This window comes from Ranitomeya variabilis, chromosome 2 (genome assembly GCF_051348905.1).
Source record: "Ranitomeya variabilis isolate aRanVar5 chromosome 2, aRanVar5.hap1, whole genome shotgun sequence".
NCBI classification, from domain to species: domain Eukaryota; kingdom Metazoa; phylum Chordata; class Amphibia; order Anura; family Dendrobatidae; genus Ranitomeya; species Ranitomeya variabilis.
Window position 1 is genome coordinate 36,851,559 of NC_135233.1, and position 21,138 is coordinate 36,872,696.

Here is a 21,138-nt window from a genome sequence, read left to right on the forward strand (position 1 = left end):
GATATTTTTCAGAATTATCTTGATAAATTCATGATTGTATATTTGGATGATATTTTGATTTTTTCAGATGATTGGGAGTCTCATGTGAAACAAGTTAGGATGGTATTTCAGGTCCTTCGTGACAATGCCTTGTTTGTGAAGGGGTCTAAGTGCCTCTTTGGTGTACAGAAGGTTTCTTTTTTGGGCTTCATTTTTTCTCCATCATCTATAGAAATGGATCCGGCTAAGGTTCAGGCCATTCATGATTGGATCCAGCCCACATCCGTGAAGAGCCTTCAGAAATTTTTGGGCTTTGCTAATTTTTATTGCCGTTTCATTGCCAACTTCTCCAGTGTGGTTAAACCCCTGACCGATTTGACGACGAAGGGCGCTGATGTAGCTAATTGGTCCTCTGAGGCCGTTTCTGCCTTTCAGGAGCTTAAGCGCCGGTTTACTTCTGCCCCTGTGTTGCGTCAGCCGGATGTTTCTCTTCCTTTTCAGCTTGAGGTTGACGCTTCTGAGATTGGGGCAGGGGCCGTTTTGTCTCAGAGGAATTCTGATGGTTCCTTGATGAAACCGTGTGCCTTCTTTTCTCGAAAGTTTTCGCCTGCGGAACGCAATTATGATGTCGGCAATCGTGAGTTGTTGGCTATGAAGTGGGCATTTGAGGAGTGGCGACATTGGCTTGAGGGGGCCAAGCACCGTATTGTGGTCTTGACCGATCATAAGAATCTGATTTACCTCGAGTCTGCCAAACGGCTGAATCCTTGACAGGCCCGATGGTCCCTGTTTTTCTCCCGTTTTGATTTTGTTGTCTCGTATCTTCTAGGTTATAAGAATGTTAAGGCTGATGCCCTCTCTAGGAGTTTCTTGCCTGATTCCCCTGGGATTCTTGAGCCGGTTGGTATTCTTAAGGAGGGGGTGATTCTTTCTGCCATCTCCCCTGATTTGCGATGGGCTCTTCAGGAGTTTCAGGCTGATAAACCTGATCGCTGTCCAGCGGGGAAACTGTTTGTTCCTGACAGATGGACTAGTAAAGTGATTTCTGAGGTTCACTGTTCTGTGTTGGCTGGCCATCCTGGGATTTTTGGTACCAGAGATTTGGTTAGTAGGTCCTTTTGGTGGCCTTCTTTGTCACGGGATGTGCGTTCTTTTGTGCAGTCCTGTGGGACTTGTGCGTGGGCCAAACCTTGCTGCTCCAAGGGTGCATTGCTTTTGCTTTTTTGTGGGGGGTTCCTTTTGCCTTTGCCGGTCCCTGAGAGGCCTTGGACGCATATTTCTATGGATTTTATTTCGGATCTTCCTGTTTCCCAGAGGATGTCTGTTATCTGGGTGGTCTGTGACCGGTTTTCTAAGATGGTTCATTTGGTACCTTTGCCTAAGTTGCCTTCCTCTTCTGAGTTGGTTCCGTTGTTTTTTCAGCATGTGGTTCCTTTGCATGGCATTCCGGAGAATATTGTGTCCGATAGAGGTTCCCAGTTTGTTTCTAGGTTTTGGCGGTCCTTTTGTGCCAGGATGGGCATTGATTTGTCTTTTTCTTCCGCATTTCATCCTCAGACAAATGGCCAAACCGAGCGAACTAACCAGACTTTGGAAACTTATTTGAGATGCTTTGTGTCTGCCGATCAGGATGATTGGGTGGCTTTCTTGCCATTGGCCGAGTTTGCCCTTAATAATCGAGGCTAGTTCTGCTACCTTGGTGTCACCATTCTTTTGTAATTCTGGGTTTCATCCTCATTTTTCTTCAGGGCAGGTTGAGTCTTCTGATTGTCCTGGGGTGGACTCTGTGGTTGACAGGTTGCAGCAGATTTGGGCTCATGTTGTGGACAATTTGGTGTTGTCTCAGGAGGAGGCTCAGCGTTTTGCCAACCGTCGTCGGCGTGTGGGTTCCCGGCTTCGGGTTGGGGATTTGGTCTGGTTGTCTCCTCGTTATGTTCCTATGAAGGTTTCTTCCCCGAAGTTCAAGCCTCGGTTTATTGGTCCTTATAGGATTTCTGAGATTATCAATCCAGTGTCTTTTTCGTTTGGCCCTTCCAGCCTCTTTTTCCATCCATAATGTTTTTCATAGATCTTTGTTGCGGAAATATGTGGTGCCCGTGGTTCCCTCTGTTGATCCTCCTGCCCCGGTGTTGATTGATGGGGAGTTGGAGTATGTTGTGGAGAAGATCTTGGATTCTCGTTTTTCTAGACGGAGGCTTCAGTATCTTGTCAAGTGGAAGGGTTATGGCCAGGAGGAAAATTCTTGGGTTGTTGCCTCCGATGTTCATGCTGATGATTTGGTTCGTGCCTTCCATTTGGCTCGTCCGGATCGGCCTGGGGGCTCTGGTGAGGGTTCGGTGACTCCTCCTCAAGGGGGAGTACTGTTGTGAATTCTGTTGTGGGTTCTGCTCTTAGGCTCCCTCCGGTGGTTATAAGTGGTAGTGCTGCTGTTTGTCCTTCACAACAGTCATCAGCTGCTTCCACTTTGGACGGGGCTATTTAGTCTGGCTCCTTCCTTTATTGAGTGCCAGTTGTCCATTGTTTTCTAGGGATCCACATCTCTGCTTGGTTTCTCCTTCTGGATTGTCCAAATCATCAAAGATAAGTCCTGGCTCTGTTTTTGTAGCCCACATGCGGTGGACTTAATAGTTCTGTGAATTGCTATGTTTTTTCTTGTCCAGCTTTGTCTGTGTTAAGATTTACTCAGCCAAGTTGGAAGCTCTGGAGTCACAGAGTTACCCTCCATGCCTTTAGTTAGGTGTGGAGATTTTAGTATTCTCTGTGGTGGATTTTGTAGTATTTTTTATACTGACCGCACAGTACTCTTTCCTGTCTTTTCTTTCTAGGTAGCGTGGCCTCCTTTGCTAAATTCTGTTTTCAGTCTGCGTTTGTAATTTCCCTCTCCTCTCACAGTCAATATTTGTGGGGGGCTGCCTTTCCTTTGGGAATTTTCTCTGAGGCAAGATAGTATTCCTGTTTCTTTCTTTAGGTGTAATTAGTCCTCCGGCCGTGACGAGGTGTCTAGGGAGTGACAGGAACATCCCACGGCTACTTCTAGTTGATGTGTTAAGTTCAGGGTCTGCGGTCATTATAGAGGCCACCTACTCCAGAGCTCGTCCATGCTGCTCCTAGGCCACCAGTTCATAACAGTCCTCACAACTATTGTAGATGTTCTAGATGTTGTGTCTCTCTCTGTCCCCCAGATGGATAGGACAAACCCGTATGACCAGTGGCGTGAGGCTTTTTACAGGGACTCTATCATGCCCCAGCCTCTCGTGGGTGCCACCTTGTCTCCTGGGTATAGGGCGGGCAGGTAACGTGGAATTAGCTGTCCTGCCGGTCTCTGGAGCAAGGCATAAAGAACTGTTGCTCCCTCGGTGTTCCGGCTACTGGATCCTGCGCCTCAGAAAGAGGCAGCCTGTGTAGGGCAGAACTCTTTCTGATTTCCTCTCCTTTTGCTATGACTTCTTCTCACTTTCTACAATACAGTTCTCTGTCCGTGTCTCTTTCTGGAAGCTGCCGCACGTGGGGCAGGCGCAGCTCCGTGGCCTTCTGTCTAGGCCTCTGACAGGATCCCACCACTGTCAGTCAGAGACCCACTACCTGAGCGGAGCTCAGATAGCAACTGCCTGAGCGGAGCTCAGCCAGCTTCTGACTCACTTCCTATCCAGACCACCAGTTTTACCTAGTTGTGAAGAGTGCCCTAATAAATAGGAGCATAGCTCCCCCTGGTGGGCTGGAGTATGAAATGTGTTGTGTGTTGGTGTTACCTGGCAAAGAGATCTCCTTTATTGCCTCCGAACTTAACATCACTCCCCCTAGAGGAGAATGATATTACTGCAACGACCAGGACCCTAGGACGCTGCACTCCCCCCCCCCCCCCCCCCCTCCCCCCGTTAAATCAAGTACTTCGGGACTGGGAAAGGAAAACAACAATACATTAGCAAAAAGACATGCAATTTTTTTAAAATGCTATAAAACAAGTTAATATATACTAAGCTTCCCTTTATGGGAGGTGAGGACACTTGAACGTTACAAACAAAACATATTTACATTGTGGAATGAAACAATTTAGCAAAACAGTATACTAACTAACTGTGAAACACTATTACCCATACCGGTATACTATCTATTAAGTGCAAAGGCAAACATTTTGGTTACAGCTATTCTTCTTTAAGTGCAAAACAGTTATTCTCTTCTAAGTGCAAAATTATCAACCAGCCCCCACGGGCTTACTTTATTCAAATGCAGAACAGTCTATCAACCCCCACGGGCTCACTGCATTTTCTTGCAATTTATTCAAAGTACATCAACGTCAGTTTCAAATTGATTCTCAGTTCTTTCTTTCTACTAGGAGCTACAGACCCCCACGTCTGTCCAGCTATTCTCCTAACGTACCAACTCTGCCTAGCTGATGTTCCGCGACAAACTCCCTTTTGCTATCTCTTTATTTTATTCAAAGGTGCATTATCAAACATTTTCCTATTATCTAGACTTCTAGCTACATACTATCAGCTATGTAAACTTAATTCTACCTATTGCATTAACTCTATTCTGGCAAAGTGCAACAATTCAACATTCCCTTTAAGGGCAAACTCAAGTCTTTTCTGAGGTAGTGCAAAGCATCAATCACATCATCAATCAAGTCAGTTTAGCAATATAAATGACGTGATGCGAGGGACCCATGACGAACCCCCAACGTTGGACTTGGGCGGGCTACAAGACGTGTATCCTGACCCGGAATTCTGCCACACCAATGGGTTTTTCTTCAGGTTCTAGAAAACAAAGCAATTCTCTCAACAAGATTAGTAGCAGTTTCTGTTGGAGACAGTCTCTGTAAAAGCCTCCTGTTGTAAAACCAGTAGGAAGCACCCTTAAGAAGGTGCAAACTATTTACAAGACAGTTTGTGAACCATTCACTGTCCATGATTCAAATGTTCTTTGAAGCAAAGATGAACTTGTGTAAACTGAGGATCCCTTTAAACATGGGACCCCTTTAAGAAATAACCCTGGTAGGGTTTGTGAACTTGAAAACAGCAACAGTCAATTCAGGAACTTGCAGCAAACAGTTAACTATTTACAGTCACATTCTTTCTTTTACTTTCTCTTATGCTGTGAGCGGGCCTACCAGTGACTCGTCGGCCTGCAGTGGAGCACAATCAGGGGCCGCAGTAAGATCAGTCACTGGAACGGAGTCAGCAGCTGGGGCAGGAGCAGCTGCGTGAGCGGGGTCGGCCACCGGGGCAGAGTCGGTCCTCATACCTGCCTCAGATGCGGTCCCTCCAGTGTCGGTCTGCTTCGTCTCCGCTATGGTCTGGAACGCTGGTTGCAGGGCCTTGTGCTGCGGCATTGTCATCTCCGTTTGCAGCATCTCGCTTTCTGGCAGGGCCTTGCTTTCTGACTTTGGAGAGCCGGAACTTCTTTCTTGCTCCGGACCAGACGAGGCTGCCGACGGACATCTGGTTAGGCTCCCGATGAAGGTCTTCTTCCACCCAGCCACAGTGCTCAGCAACGTCGGTCTTCTTCCACCCAGCCCCTCCACCTCCGCTTTCAGGAACTGCAGGACCTCTAGTGACAGCTCGCTGCAGCTTCCATCCTGGTAGCTGGGGGAGTCCTCGGCTTCCACCCCACGCTCCGGGTCCTGGCCGCTCGCCATCTTGTCCTCCATGTGGCTGGCTCCTTCCTCGTCCTTTTCCCGCTCTCTCCTCCGGGGGCGGTTTCTTGTTCTTTGTCTCCGCCCGCCATTGAGGATCAGGAGGCTGATCTCGGCTGCTGACGGACATGTCCTCAAGGTACAAAGATATTTAGACTGGGCGGCCATTATTTTTCGCGCTTCTCAGTTCGTTCACGCCCACGATGACTTGCCCTTCTTCTTCTCCTGCGCTCCTCATGGCGCTGTAATGGCGGCGGGTTTGTCGGAAAATTTTGCCGGTCTTTTGCAATACACAGTCCTTTAGTAAATCACAGTTCAAGCACAATTCTGGCACAGTTCTTAGGTGCACATGACCTGATTTTCAGGCTTAAGTAGATCCTGTTCGTGACGCAAGATGGATCGCCCCCGTGTAGGGCAAGGGGTACTCGGTACCAGGTCCTTCGGTTCTCAGGGGGATGTCCCGGTGGCTGACCCAGTCCGTGGCCCTCGGGAGGTCCGTTGTAAAAAGAGAAAGGTCTTTAAAGGGAAAATTTTTACTGAAGGCTTCGGCATCCACAGTCCAGAGCACCAGATCACAGGGCAGGCAGAGTCCGGCCGGTTTGGAGGCAAATCCAGAGTCCCCTTATCCAGGTGGAAATCAGTAGCCTTCCTCTAGCGCCTGGGTGTTGTAGTACCTTATTGCTGAGCCTCTCATAAGGTCCTCACAACTATTGTAGATGTTCTAGATGTTGTGTCTCTCTCTGTCCCCCAGATGGATAGGACAAACCTGTATGATCGCTTTTTGAGGCTTTTTACAGGGACTCTATCATGCCCCAGCCTCTCGTGGGTGCCACCTTGCCTCCTGGGTATAGAGCGGGCAGGTAATGTGGAATTAGCTGTCCTGCCGGTCTCTGGAGCAAGGCATAAAGAACTGTTGCTCCCTCGGTGTTTCGGCTACCGGATCCTGCGCCTCAGAAAGAGGCAGCCTGTGTAGGGCAGAACTCTTTCTGGTTTCCTCTCTTTTTGCTATGACTTCTTCTCACTCTCTACAATACAGTTCTCTGTTCATGTCTCTTTCTGGAAGCTGCTGCACGTGGGGCAGGCACAGCTGCGTGGCCTTCTGTCTAGGCCTCTGACAGGATCCCACCACTGACAGGGACCCACTACCTGAGCGGAGCTCAGATAGCAACTGCCTGAGCAGAGCTCAGCCAGCTTCTGGCTCACTTCCTATCCAGACCACCAGTTTTACCTAATTGTGAAGAGTACCCTAATAAATAGGAGCATAGCTCCCCCTGGTGGACTGGAGTATGAAATGTGTTGTGTGTTGGTGTTACCTGGCAAAGAGATCTCCTTTATTGCCTCGAACGTACCATCACTCCCCACTAGAGGAGAATGATATTACTGCAGCGACCAGGACCCTGGGGCGCTGCACATACACTTCTGCTATGGATGCATTCAGAAGCAAGTCAATCACCGAACCACACTTGTTTCCGGTCGGTACTCGAGCGCATGAATAAGCTATCTCCTGATCAGCAGATGCAAGTAATGCAATCTTGCCTGTCTACTCTAGCGCTTGTTACCTCCCAAGCCACCACACCTGCCCCCCTCCTGCACCTGCCCGCCCTCCAGCCACTGTGCCTCCCTCCAGCCACTACCATCATCCTGACCCGTCCCAGCATCCTGACCCGTCCCAGCATCCTGCCCATGCCCCGTCCCAGTATCCTGACCCGTACCAGCATCCTGCCCGTGCCCTGTCCCAGCATCCTGATCCATACCAACATCCTGCCCCATACCAGTTCCCAACAACATCTTTCGCGCCTCCTCTCCCTGCCCACTACCACCAGTCTCCTTCACCCATCATGTCACTATCCCAACCCTCTTCTCCACCCATCACCTCTTCTGCCTCCCAATCCATCAACTGCACCCCTCCATCATTCCAAATTCCAAATCCAACTCCCAGTTTCCTGTCCACCCGTTCACTTTCTTTCTCCACCCCTTCACCACTACCTACTGATCCTTCACCACCACCACCACCACCACATTCCTCTCTCCACACTCCCACTGTCGAAGTGTCCCAATCTGACAGCCCCTCCAGCAATATCTCCACCCCGAATTTTGCGAATTTATAAAAGTTATTTCTGTTTTAAAAAAAATGTTTAATAAAACTCTTTTGTTATAACAAAATTTGTATTTTATTTATAAGGTATAGTTAAATACGTTTTGTGAAACAAGGTTTAAGAATGTGGTTAGAGGTTAAATACATTGGGTACAACCCAAACAGGTGCATAACTTGGGTAAAAGAAGTTAAAATACTTTGGGTACAGCCCAAACAGGTACACAACTTTGGTAATAAAAGGTTAAAGGTTAAATACTTTGGGGGCAACCCAAACAGTTACCAAAAGGTAAAATACGGTTACAAGGTCCAAGACAAATTGTTCAAACTCTCTCATACTGCCAGTCTATTCTTCCTTCAGGTGAAATAAAGTATTCTGCGAATTGGTCCCTCATTCGGGAAACTGCCACAGAACTTCTATATGTAATGTTGTGATAATCAGCCAAGGTGGTTTCTTCTGAGTGGTCTTCAATGGAAATATGTTCCTTGCATATCACATAATTTTGCAGGACAACACAAGCTTTCACCACCTCATCAACAGTGTCAGTCTTCAAGTTTATAGCTGTCAATAGAACTCGCCATTTGGCGGTCAAAATCCCAAAAGCGCACTCCACCATTCTCCGTGCTCGTGTGAGGTGGTAGTTAAAAATTCTTTTAGTTTGTGTTAATCCACTACTGGAGTAGGGTTTCAGTCGGTGTTCCGATAGTTGGAATGCTTCATCCCCAACACAAACAAAAGGCATCGGTGGCCCAGAGGTTTGAGGCAGTGGTCTTGGGGGGGGGGGGGAATTGGAAGGCGTTTCCATACAGATGAAGCCTCATTGCAGACAATTTGAAAACTTGGGAATCATTGGAGCGGCCATACGCCCCAATATCCACCGCTATAAATTTGTATTCTGCATCGGCGATGGCCATCAGCACAATGGAGAAGTATTTTTTATAGTTGAAATATTCCGAGCCAGAACCAGCCGGTTTCACGATGCGGATATGATTCCCGTCCACTGCGCCCAAGCAATTGGGAAACTGACACACTTGCTGGAATTTCTCAGCTACTTCCAACCAACTCTCCATTGTGGGATGTGGTATAAATGCACCATGCAATGAGTCCCACAGTGCACAGCAGGTGTGCTTGACAATTCCAGAGATGGTGGAAAATCCCAAGTCTGAATTGGAAATGTAGTGACGAAAGGGATTCTCCAATTGCAAGAAATCTGTGAATAAAAGCAAGGCAAAAATTGTTACAAAATACCAGCAATAACATTACAGTTACCATATTTTTCGGACTATAAGACGCACCGGACCAAAAGGCGCACCCCAAATTTGGGGTGAAAATTGCAGAAAAAAATATTTTTTTATACAAGATGGGGGTCCGTCTTATTGTCCGAATTTACAGTATCTTACCTGAGGGCTGGCGGTGGCAGAGCAGGGTCACAGGAGGCATGGTGTCGGTAGAGGTGGGGTGATGTGGTACGGCGTGCACCTGAGCAGGGTCCCTTCCTGCTTAGGTGGGCGACGCCACAGCCTGGTGTCCATGGGAGGGTTGCAGCAGTGGTTACCGGCAGAGGTGCTGGGATGAGGAGGTGCTGGGATGAGGAGGTGCTGGGATGAGGAGGCGCAGTGAGAGGTATGGCGTCAGAGGGGTCCCTTTCCCCGGTGAGGTGATGCAGCAGCCCGGTAAGCAGCAGAGCCGGGTGAATACTGTTGTTAGCGGTGGTGGCGGCCATCTTCCCGAGGCCGCGGGTGCGCAGATGAAGCGCTCTGCTTCCCGGGGCTTCAGGAAAATGGCCGCGGGAGGCCGCGCGTGCGCAGATGGAGATCACGGCGGCCATTTTCCTGAAGCCAAGAACTTCAGGAAAATGGCCGCCGCGATCCCCATCTGCGCACGCGCGGCATCCCACGGCCATTTTCCTGAAGCCCCGGGAAGCAGAGCGCTCCATCTGCGCACGCACGGCCTCCGGAAGATGGCCGCCACCACCGCTAACAACAGGATTCACCCGGCTCTGCTGCTTACCGGGCTGCTGCATCACCTCACCGGGGAAAGGGACCCCGCTCACTGCGCCTCCTCATCCCCGCACGTCTGCCGCCGCACCTCTGCCACCACACCTCTGCCACCGTACCTCTGCCACCGTACCTCTGCCGCCACGGTAAGCCTGCATTGCGACTATTAGACGCACCCCCATTTTCCCCCCTTTTTTGGGGGGGGAAAAGTGCATCTTGTAGTCCGAAAAATACGGTATAAGGCAGCATTAACAGTAGGAGATACAATAAAAAAGATCACTAAAAACTGTTCTAAAAAAACCCGCAACATTAAAGTGTGCTTTACAGGAGTAGATACAATAAAAATGGCTTACCGAAGAGTGACCATCAGACGCTGAAATGGAGAATCGGCAATACATATCACTCCTTCGGATGAGATGTCCAATTCGGTCCACCAATAGATCGAAGTTCTCCGCTTTCATCCGCTCATATGAGAAAATTTTCTCGGTCTCCTCGTAGCTCCATGTACAGTGTACAGTAGAAAACACCCCACGTGTCATTCACTGTGCAGTGATGGGGTGGATCCACAAACGCCGTCAGCGCAGACGCATGATGCGTTGTCTCTCTTGCTCCTTCTCCAGAACAATTGTTTTCAAGCTATTCGCCTCCACAGTGAAATCCACGTTGATCTTCATAATATTCGCAATAGCGACATCCATCTTCCTCTCAAAACTCTTGCTCCTCTACAACCTGTCACAGATGGGCTACAGGAACACTGTATATATATAGTTTTCAGGGGGCCAATCACATTTGGGAGCTTCCCAGGGGCGTTTTTAAACACTGGATCCGTCAAAAACCGGATGAAAAAACGGAAGAAATGGATGCAAACCGGATGGAACGGATCGGGTTTACTGCCAGATCCGAGTATCGGATCCTGTGGTAAACTGGATCCGTTCCATCCGGTTTTCATAAATTACACCGGATCCAGTTCTGCGGCGCGACGCCGGAATCGGCATGGCGCGAAAAACCTGATGTGTGAAAGTATCCTAACAAGATCTGTGGTCGGTTCTCCAAGATGTTTGGAACATCCTCCCTGCCGAGTTTCTTCAAAATTGTGTCCAAGTAACTGAGGAAAAACAGAGAACAGAGGAAAGTCGAAATATTAATAGGATTTCGATTTCTATTTTGTTAATTCACTTTGCATTTTGTTAATTGATGAAAAAAAAAAATAAACTATTAACACTTCTATTTTTGAAAACTTCTTATTTCAGTATTTTTTCAATACCTTCCTAAATCTTTTACACAATACTTTAAATCCAAAACTTAGGGCTCTAACTTGCATTGTCCATGGCACTGGGGTGAATTATTGGTCATGGCGTAGATAACGAAGCTCTATTTTCAGGACAGCACATTCCCTGTATCCGACATGACTTATTTTATTGGCCAAGACAGAATCATTGGAATTTCACTACACCTATTAATTTTTTACAGCCCTAAATTCATTGCTGGTGTTTATTTCCCTAATTCATTGTATTAAATACCCTTAATGGGTTTGTAAAGAGACGAGATCCAAAAACTGCTGTTAAATGCTAAAACAAATGACAATCTACGTACTGCAACATTAACAAAAGCGCTTTATTATTGGGTGTATCCGGTACAAATGGGCTGAGAAACATAAGCATCTAGAGCTGCTGTGCAGGGTGGACCTAGGTGATAAATGTGAGCTGCCCTGTGGCTACTAGGGATGTAGTAGAACTGAATTTGTTTTTTGGCTAATCAATAAGTAATGTTGTTGGGGTAACTGCAGTCCTGCAAATTTCAGGAGAGATAACATGTCTACCATGTTACAAATCTGCACAACATTGAATTGATATGAATCATAAGGGTGCATGAGAATTAGGATTTTTTTTTACAATTCTGATGCGTAAAGTGAAGATTTAGTATGGCTGAATAAAAAAGTTTTTACAAGAAACAAGCCTATTTTTTGCTTTACACCTATTATAGTATAAAAAAGCCTTTCCACCGTTCACAGCTGTCATAGTAAAGAAGCCTTTCCACCATTCACAGCTGTCATAGTAAAGAAGCCTTTCCACTGTTCACAGCTGTCATAGTAAAGAAGCCTTTCCACCGTTTACAGCTGTCATAGTAAAGAAGCCTTTCCACCATTCACAGCTGTCATAGTAAAGAAGCCTTTCCACCGTTCACAGCTGTCATAGTAAAGAAGCCTTTCCACCATTCACAGCTGTCATAGTAAAGAAGCCTTTCCACCATTCACAGCTGTCATAGTAAAGAAGCCTTTCCACTGTTCACAGCTGTCATAGTAAAGAAGCCTTTCCACCATTCACAGCTGTCATAGTAAAGAAGCCTTTCCACCATTCACAGCTGTCATAGTAAAGAAGCCTTTCCACCGTTCACAGCTGTCATTGTAAAGAAGCCTTTCCACCGTTCACAGCTGTCATAGTAAAGAAGCCTTTCCACCGTTCACAGCTGTCCTAGTAAAGAAGCCTTTCCACCTCTTTACAGTTACACAAACCAATCTATCGCTTAATAGCTTTACAGTAAAGTATCCCTTCCATTGTTTTACAGATCTTACAGTATAGAATATTTTCCTCTGTTTCACAGCTCTTACCGTAAAGAAGTCTTTCCACCACTTCATGGCTCTTACAAAAAAATAGAAGCTTTTACACAGCTTTACAGCTCTTACAGAAAAAAAGGCTTCCACTGCTTCACAGTTCTTACAATAGATTTGCTTACAGTGTCTGCATGTTGGATTAATTCCTGAATTCGCACACTGGTTTGAGCTTGTTCTGCCTAACCAACTCTGCCAATATTACCGTCTGGATTCTGACCCGGCTTTCTTTGACGTAATTGATTTTGACCCATTTCTGTCCTCATTTTTAATTCTCTGGTTCTAATTTTGGGTAGTTTGTTTTTCCTCAGTTTGTTAAGAACAACTTTTCAGATGACACACTGTGGGCGGAGTGCACAGTGAGAATTCTCCGATTAAGGTGCCAGGAGCAGGACGTCATGGACCGCAAGTATGCAATTTACATACTTCCGGCCACATTCCAACTAGACTGCATCTGACCACTCTCAGTACATTTGCATTGAGCGAGGCAGCGAACGTCTAGTGAGCATGTAACCTCATGTATACAGATGCATACTTGCAGTCAAGGGCCCGACAAACCCAGATATGGCATCGGAGAATCCTTACAGTGCGCACGTTGTGAGGATTTCACAAGTTAGCAGTCACATTAGGGTTTTTTGGTACATTTTTTTTTACTACAGGCATCTCTGGGAAGCCTGAAAAAGAGCATGTAAAAAAAACACAGTTTCATTTTTAACTGCAGAATCACAGTGTTTATGCACTAGAAACAAATTCGTAAAAGCGCTGCTTCAAAAGTACATATAAAAAAAAACACAAGCAAAAACACAAAATAATCAGAGAAGATTGCTATTGCGTGTTTTGATACTGACACATGCAGAAAAAAAACGCAACGGAAAAGCGATAAGTGGTTTTTGCATGTTGGAACATAGCGCTGTGTGAGCAGGAAGGCTATCTGCTGTCTCCAGATAGTCCTGCCAACATAAGCCTGCAGCTGTTGTATACTGCAATAGGTGCCCATGCAGAAAAATGGGATCCCTGTGTAAGGGTTCGTGCACCCAACCTATTTTCTCATATGATTGCTTTCTGTGATTTTCACAGATAGCTCTCGTACCTCTGAAATTTTATGGAGCTGTGCACATGTCAGATTTTTTTTTCCTTGGACCATGTAGTCCGTGGTAAAAATTGGAAGCGTTTAATTTTGATCCAAGGGTCGGTTTAAAATCAGCAATGCAAGTCTATAGGTCCATCAAAAAAATCAGACGGCGCTAGGATGACATCTTGAGTGTGGTCCAATTTCCATGGGCTGACAGAAAGGGCAAGTTGGGGACACTTCTTTTTTTGTTTTTCTCTCCACGTACAAGAAAAACTGATGGCATGCCGATCAAAATAATGGGTACATTTTTCACGTATGTGGATAAATCAGCCCGAAAGATAAAAAACGGGGATCCCATGCCAGAGTGGCCACCACTAAGTCTGTCTGTGTATGTCTGCTTTGGACTAGAGCATGGCCCAGGTTGAACCTTTTGAACTTTCTAATCACATTTGTCCAATACCTGCACTTCTCACATCTGTGATCCCCTCATCACTGGCACAAGCCAATATGTCCAAAGTCGTGAATATTAGAGGCCGGCTTAATATTCAGTATAGCTTATCTGCAGCCTCCAAAGCTTATGGCGTTTAATTCTAAAGCTTGCCGTAAACCATTGGTTTTACAGATTTATTGAATTAGTAATTCATCAGCCAGCTGTGTTTATACATTCCTTCGCTTCTGTGATGCACATTAAATAATTGTTGGCAGGATTTCATGAAAACAGATTTTTTTTTTTGTTGCGATACACTTTCTCCTTGACTTTCCTGAGGAAATGTGGGCTGACAGTAAACGGCAGGATAGAATATTGTTGTGTAGATCACATAACAAAGTATTGTAGGGTGGGGATAGCCTTGGTATTGGCCAAAAGGTGGCCCAAATCAAAGTGGTCATAGATGTAAAGATAATTTGGCTCTGGTGACCATACGAAGGTTTCCGTCCATGGACATGTGGCTTCGTCCTTATGCCTTGGGTCCCAAAGACTTGTTTTGCGTTATTAGAAGTCACCATCATAATGACACACGGTAATTGACTTTGTTATGGATTTTTGCATTCGCCCTCGGAGTTTTATGTCATGTCCGAGCAAGTGGATGGCAAGATAGACAGGAAAATTGGAAAAGGGTCAAAGGTTTCCACAGTAAAATTTGAAGAAGTTCTCTAGCATCCTGCCACGACTCACACTGTTGTTGTGTGTCCCAGGACCAGGGGCTCCTTCCCTGTCTCTAACACTAGGGGTGCCCTAGCTCACCCTGTTCCCCAGATTAATTCTGATTGGAAAGTTGCTGGGGTCACGTACCTTGCGTTAGCTCCGGAATCCGCCCTAAGTCTGTACTCTTCCCTCAGCCAGGGAAGAGGGGAATAGTAGTGTACCGTAGTACACCAACCAGACTAACAAGGTAATACGAAGAGGAATAAATGAAAATTCCAATCATACAAATATACAACACATAAACAACAGAGGTAAACACTGGGGAGTGGAGGATGGGGTTATACCAAAGTAGAAGAAGAACCATTTTCATCAATTGCGCCTGTGTGGCAACGGGTTATTGATAATTTGAGGAAGATGGGGTCCAAATATCAGAGTGTGGCTGAAATGAGACGTTTGGTGGGTCCAGGTCTGTGTGTTATCAATAACCCGTTGCCACACAGGCGCAATTGATGAAAATGGTTCTTCTTCAGGTGTTTCAGAAGAACAATTCCTATTAAATGAGCTGAACTGAGGATGAAACCCATATTGGGATTTACCAGTAGACTCATGATGATTATTTACTGCAAATTCAGCTAGAGGTAAGTAGGTAACCCGATCTTCCTGATTCTCAGACACACAACACCTAATATACCGTAAGTCTCAAGATTCTGGTTAACTCATTCAGTTTGGCCATTAGACTGAGTGTGAAATGCTTAAGAGAACAGGTGGATCCCCAAGCGGGTGCAAAACGCCCTCCAAAATTTGGAAATAAACTGCACCCCTAGGTCAGAAACAATATCAGTAGGGATCCCATGTAATTTTACAATCTCACTGATGGAAATTTGAGCCAAGGTCTTGACGCTAGGTAAAGTGGGTAGCGCAATAAAATGTGACATTTCACTGAATCTGTCCACTACCACCAAAATTACAGTATTACCTGCCAACACGGGTAGATCAGTATTAAAATTGATCTATAAATGAGTTAAATGTCTACTGGAAATCGCCAATGGTTGGAGGGTCCCAGACAGACGAGTATGAAAGGTTTTAGAATGTGCACAGACACTGCAGGCGGCTACATATCCCGAACATTCTGATGTTCCCCTGACTACAAAAACACAGTAAGAAGATCTGTAGTGGCTTTATTACCAAGATGGCTGGCCAAGACTGAATCATGATGTTCACTAAGAACTCTCAGACGCAGATTTACAGGCACAAACAGTTTACCTAACGTACAGGCAGCAGAGGCAACCCCCTGAGCATCATCAACCTCTTTTTCAAGATCAGAGCATATCGATGCAATAACCACCTAACTTTTTGTAGTATAGGAACAGGTTCACAATTATCTCCACCCCCAGGAAAACAATGAGATAAGGCATCCACCTTAATGTTCGTGTTCCCCAGCCTATATGTAACAAAAAAGTTAAACCTGGTGAAGAACAATGCCCATCTTACCTGTTGAGGCGTTAGACATTTCACAGATTCTAGATGTTAGGGTTGGCGGAACGCACCGAATATATTTATTAGATGGGATAGGTGCGTTCGCAACCCGGGGTCCCTGACCACACACACAACCACACTGTCGCTGAGCTCGTACATATTTGACACTAGCGCATGGCCGTGCGGTCATGAGAACCTTATATAGCTGCAGCACCTACAGGACCTTCCAAGAAGGACCAATGGAAGACTGCCACAGAACTTGATCAGGTACAGGACCTTCCTGGAGGACCAATGGAAGTTGCTGCAGTACCTGAGCATGTGACCCTTGATCTCCACTGAGAGATCTTACCCTGGGCATGCTCAGTGTGTGCAAAGCAGGACTTAGTCCCAGAAAAGCCTGCAGATCAGTGCAGGGTAAAATAGCAGAGCCTGGAGAGGCAGCAGTAACCCTTTGCACAATATCAGACTCAGTGAGACACTGGGACCGACATCTCCGCTGAGCAGGCTCCACTGCGGCCGATGCAGAATGGGAGACCGCAGCAGACACAGCTTGAAATTCCCCCTGTGCAGCAGCAGGAAATCAACTCCTAACACTAGATATATGAGATTCTTATAATCCGTGATTATCATAACCGGATGAACTGCTCCCTCCAGAAAATGGCACCACTCTTCAAAGGCCCACTTGATTGCCAAGAGTTCCCTGTTACCAATGTCATAATTTTTCTCTGCAGATGAGTTCTTTTTAGAAAAGTATGAACATGGATCACATGTACCACGAGATGCACCCTGTGACAGTACAGTCCCCATCCCCAATTGAGATGCGTCAACTTCTACAATAAAAGGCTGAGAGACTTCCGGGTGTATGAGAATCGGTGCAGATGCAAAACACTCCTACAAGGTTTCGAATGCCTCCTTGGCCGTACTGGACCACTTAGAAACGTCTGTCCCTTTCCTGGTCATATCCTTCAGAGGTTTGGCTACTACGACTTTCGCTGAGTCCATGCAAAAAATGGTGGACGATAACATATATCCTAGAAAGGGGATCTCCTCATACATACATACATTTCTCTGGTTTGACAAATAATTTATTAACGCTGAGTGTATGTAAGACCTGCCTGACATGTATCTGATGTGACTCAAAATCAGGTGAATAAATTAACATGTCCTCAAGATAGATTACAATAAATCTACCTACCAGGTGTCCAAAGATGTCATTTACAAAGTGCTGAATGATGGGCGGGAATATTCGTCAACCCAAATGGCATCACAAAGTTCTCATAGTGTGCCTCAGGCTTACTGAAAGTTGTTTTCCACTCATCTTCCTCTTTAATACAAATGAGATTATATGACACCCTGAGATCCAGTTTAGAAAACCATTTTGCTCCTACTATTTGAGTAAAGAGGTCCGGGATGAGAGGGAGCAGATATGGATCCCGGACCGTGATCTGATTCAGTTTGCGGAAATCTAGGCAGGGGCATAAACCCCCATATTTTGCAGCAATGGGGGATGAGGATGGTCTGACCCTTTGCCAAACTTTTCGTGATATAGTTTTTCATGGCCTGCCTCTCTGGACCAGAGATATTATATATTCTGCTCTTTCGCAGCTTGACCCCAGGGACAAGATTAACTGCGCAGTCATAAAAATGATTGGGAGGAAGTTCTTGGCACTCCTGCTCTGAAAACACATCACCAAACTCAGACAGGTAATTAGGCACAGACTGGGTATTCACCCTTGCAAGCCAGGTGCCAAAGTAGTGTCCTCCTTGATAATACTCACTCCACTTTTAAATCTTGCCAAATCAGACAAGGTGATTTTTTGGATTTGTTTTCTCATTTTGACTCTCATAGTTGTAGTCTACCTATGATGTCAATTACAGGCCTCTCTCATCTTTTTAAGTGGGAGAACTTGCACAATTGTTGGCTGACTAAATACTTTTTTTCCCACTGTATATAGGGACGTTTAGGGCAGACAAGGTGACTTTAGGTCTGCCTAGGGGTCTCCACTCCCCCCTCCCCTAGTGTTGAGCTCCCTTCCTCTCATCCCTTCATGTTGCACTTAGTCTTTCCTACACCATGCGTGACACCTATCTAGCTAAGTGACAAGCTCACTTGCAGCACTATCAGGAGCGGCTTCTCTGCACTGTGACACTGAGAAAATAGCGCTAGCAAAACAAGAAGTCCGCTTTATATATTGCCAGTGACATGTGACTTCGGCAGCCAATCACAGAAGACCTTGTGTCATGACGTTGTGGATGGTTTCTGCTCCGCACTGCTCCTCTAGCCTCTCCACACTCCCTCCCCTCATCAATCACGTCCCCCCAATCATCCACGCTTATAATACAGCACCACTATCCTAGCCAAAGTAATAGCAAAAGCATTAGTGGAAATGCAATGATTTACCGAACTGTGACCACATTTTGCCAAATTTGAGTAAAAATACTCATGAAACCAAACACGAATCCGAATGTGCTATGTTTGTGCCTGGTTGGAGATTAGCAAACATTTTCCGAACAAGTTTTCTCATCTCTAATAATGATTATGCAATTATTCTAAGGCCCCCTTCACACGTTTGTTTTTTATATCCATATGCGGTACGTTTTTTTTAGTACACTAGTCTCACCTGGTCAAAGTGATCTATCCAATAAAATTTGCAGTTAATATAGTGAAATCTGGTATCTGGTGACTGATTCTTTTAAGACCCCTTTGCATGGGCATATAATTGACCAGACCAAATGGTTATTAAGGATGCTCATTCCCGATCACTGGCTTGTGTAAACATACCACCGATCAACTGAAGAAATCAGCTAAGCACAAACTAATTCACTGATGGGATAATTTATCAGAGCACTAAAATGCCTACGTACAGATGAAGTGCTGCCGACAAAATGCAAACTACATTGGGACCAAATGTTTGTTCTAACAATTGTTCGATCACGAGAAATCTCTAAATGAGAGTCAATTGACCTTTTAGATCATTGATCTGCACTAGAATTGAGCAAAAAGATTCACAGCACCCTGGTCCACCGGTTATGTCAGTAGTCCATGTCTGACAGACATGAGCCCTTCCACCTGTCAGCACCTCTTCATGTGTGTACTGGGGATGCTGGCAAGTAGAAGGAGGTTCAAAGGGTTCTGGTCTGGAAACCATGAACTACTGATGTGGCTACTGGATTGGCATACTGGAAATCTTATTGCTTAACCATAATTGGTACTCTGTAGCCCTACGGTGACCAATCCTGTTAAGACTCCTTTACATGGGTTGATAATTCACCAAACTATGTTTTTTTAAGGATGCTTCCTCCACATCATTGGCTTGTATAAACATAGCGCCAATTAATTAAAGAAACAAGCAAAACACTAATTCACCAACTGATTGGATCATTTATCTGAGCCCTAAAATCATAATTTTCATCAGTACATCTGCCTACATACCAGTGATGTGTTGCTGACATTATGCAAACTGAATGGTGACCAAATGTTTGTTCTAACAATCGTTCAATCCCGAGAGAGCTTGAAAAGAGAGTCGATCACGTTGTTAGATCATTGATTTGTACTAGAGTAGAGAAAAAAGATTCAAAAGACCTTGGTCCAGTGGTTACGTCTGTAGTCCATAGCAGTCGGACCAGTGCCCTGACATCTCCTCCTACCTGTCGACAGCTGCAACGATTGCATTGTGCTGGGTCAACTAATCAGCAGATGTACTGGAGATGTCGGTAAGCAGACAGGAGGAGGTTCATAGAACCCTGGTCCACCAGTTATATCAGTAGTCCAAGGATGCCTCACCAGAGCCCCACCACCTTCTTCTACCCACCAACATCTCTTCATGCGCGAGCTGCAACTATTAGTCTCCTAATCAGAAGATGGACTGGCATTGCCGGAAGAAGAAGGAGGTTCATAGGCCTCTAGTTCGGCAACCATGAACTGCTGATGTAGCTACTAGACTAAGGTACTGCTAATCTTTTTGCTCAACCATAATTGGTGCTCTGTAGCCCTATATTTAGATACTGACCCACTGACAACCATACATAACACACAACACACATACATTTTTAGTCTTCAGGTTGGCACAGAAGATATAATTATGGGGTCCAGTAGATGAGCTAGGGATGTTGGAAAGTAGGAGGAGGTTCATAGGGTTCTGGTCCAGCAACGATGACCTGCCGATGTGGCTACTGGACTAAGGTACTGCTAATCTTTTTGCTCAACTGTAATTGGTGCTCTGCAGCACTACGTTTAGATACTCACTCACTGACAACCATACATAACACACAACATACATAGTTTTTTAGTCTTCAGGACGGCACAGAAGATATAATTGTTGGGTCCTGAACCTATTTTGTTTTTTGTTGTGGTTGAGCGAAAAATTCCCCTCTGATGTTACAGATCAAAAGTCAAGTGCTGGAGAACATGTGATGAATTAGGCAGGGGTCATAGGCTACACAATGCAGCTCCGCACAATTGTCTAGCTCTGCATTTGCAGTTCATTCATGCTGAAGTGATGCACTATGGGAATTACGATCAAACTCTGCTCCGCAACATCTGCTCTCCCTAAGTGAGTTAGTGCATGTCAGACATCTTTATGTCAGAATATTTCCGTGATGGATGCAGTCTTCAGAAAATGCTGCATAAAAATCTGGTGCGCCGTTCTGGCTATTAAGTGAAATTACTATTTAAATTAATGGCCCTGTCACAGTTTATCTTTGCAAAGAATGAACGCTGATTAGGGTATTAAGTAATTAGCAATTTATCACACTGGAACAAGGTTGATAATAATTAAAAAAAAAAAGTAATGGTTTACTAAAGAAACTAGAAAGGGAGTCATTTTGTGTTAGGCGACTGAATTCTTGGCTGAAGTTTCCGATTCTGTCACAGATAGAATTTTTCCGTAACGTCTATTGTTTTCTTCTTCTTTTTCTCTCTCTCTCTCAAGCTGCAATGGTTCATTATGAAAATTTCAGTCTGTCTGTCAGAGGCCCTTTCCAGCTATCGGCATCGCGTTTATGAGTTTTTATGATCAGTTTCTTGAGATCTGTCATAAGTGTCATCAAATCTGAGAAGAAGAAAAATATCGTGGGCTCCGGGGGGGACGGCGTCAGAAGGCTGTCTGTCTTATAAAATGACACTTTAGCCTAAAAA

At 45.4% G+C, this 21,138-nt stretch overlaps 1 protein-coding gene across 1 annotated transcript in view; it reads left to right on the plus strand.

Annotated features, from left to right (window-relative positions):
- The window catches only part of USH2A (usherin), a 930,843-nt gene that overhangs the window by 715,948 nt on the left and 193,757 nt on the right, over positions 1-21,138 (plus strand). Inside the window, exon 50 of the mRNA XM_077281431.1 lies at positions 16,852-16,859. Within this exon, the coding sequence (XP_077137546.1) occupies positions 16,852-16,859 (8 nt within the window). The remainder of the gene's footprint in view (positions 1-16,851; positions 16,860-21,138) is intronic.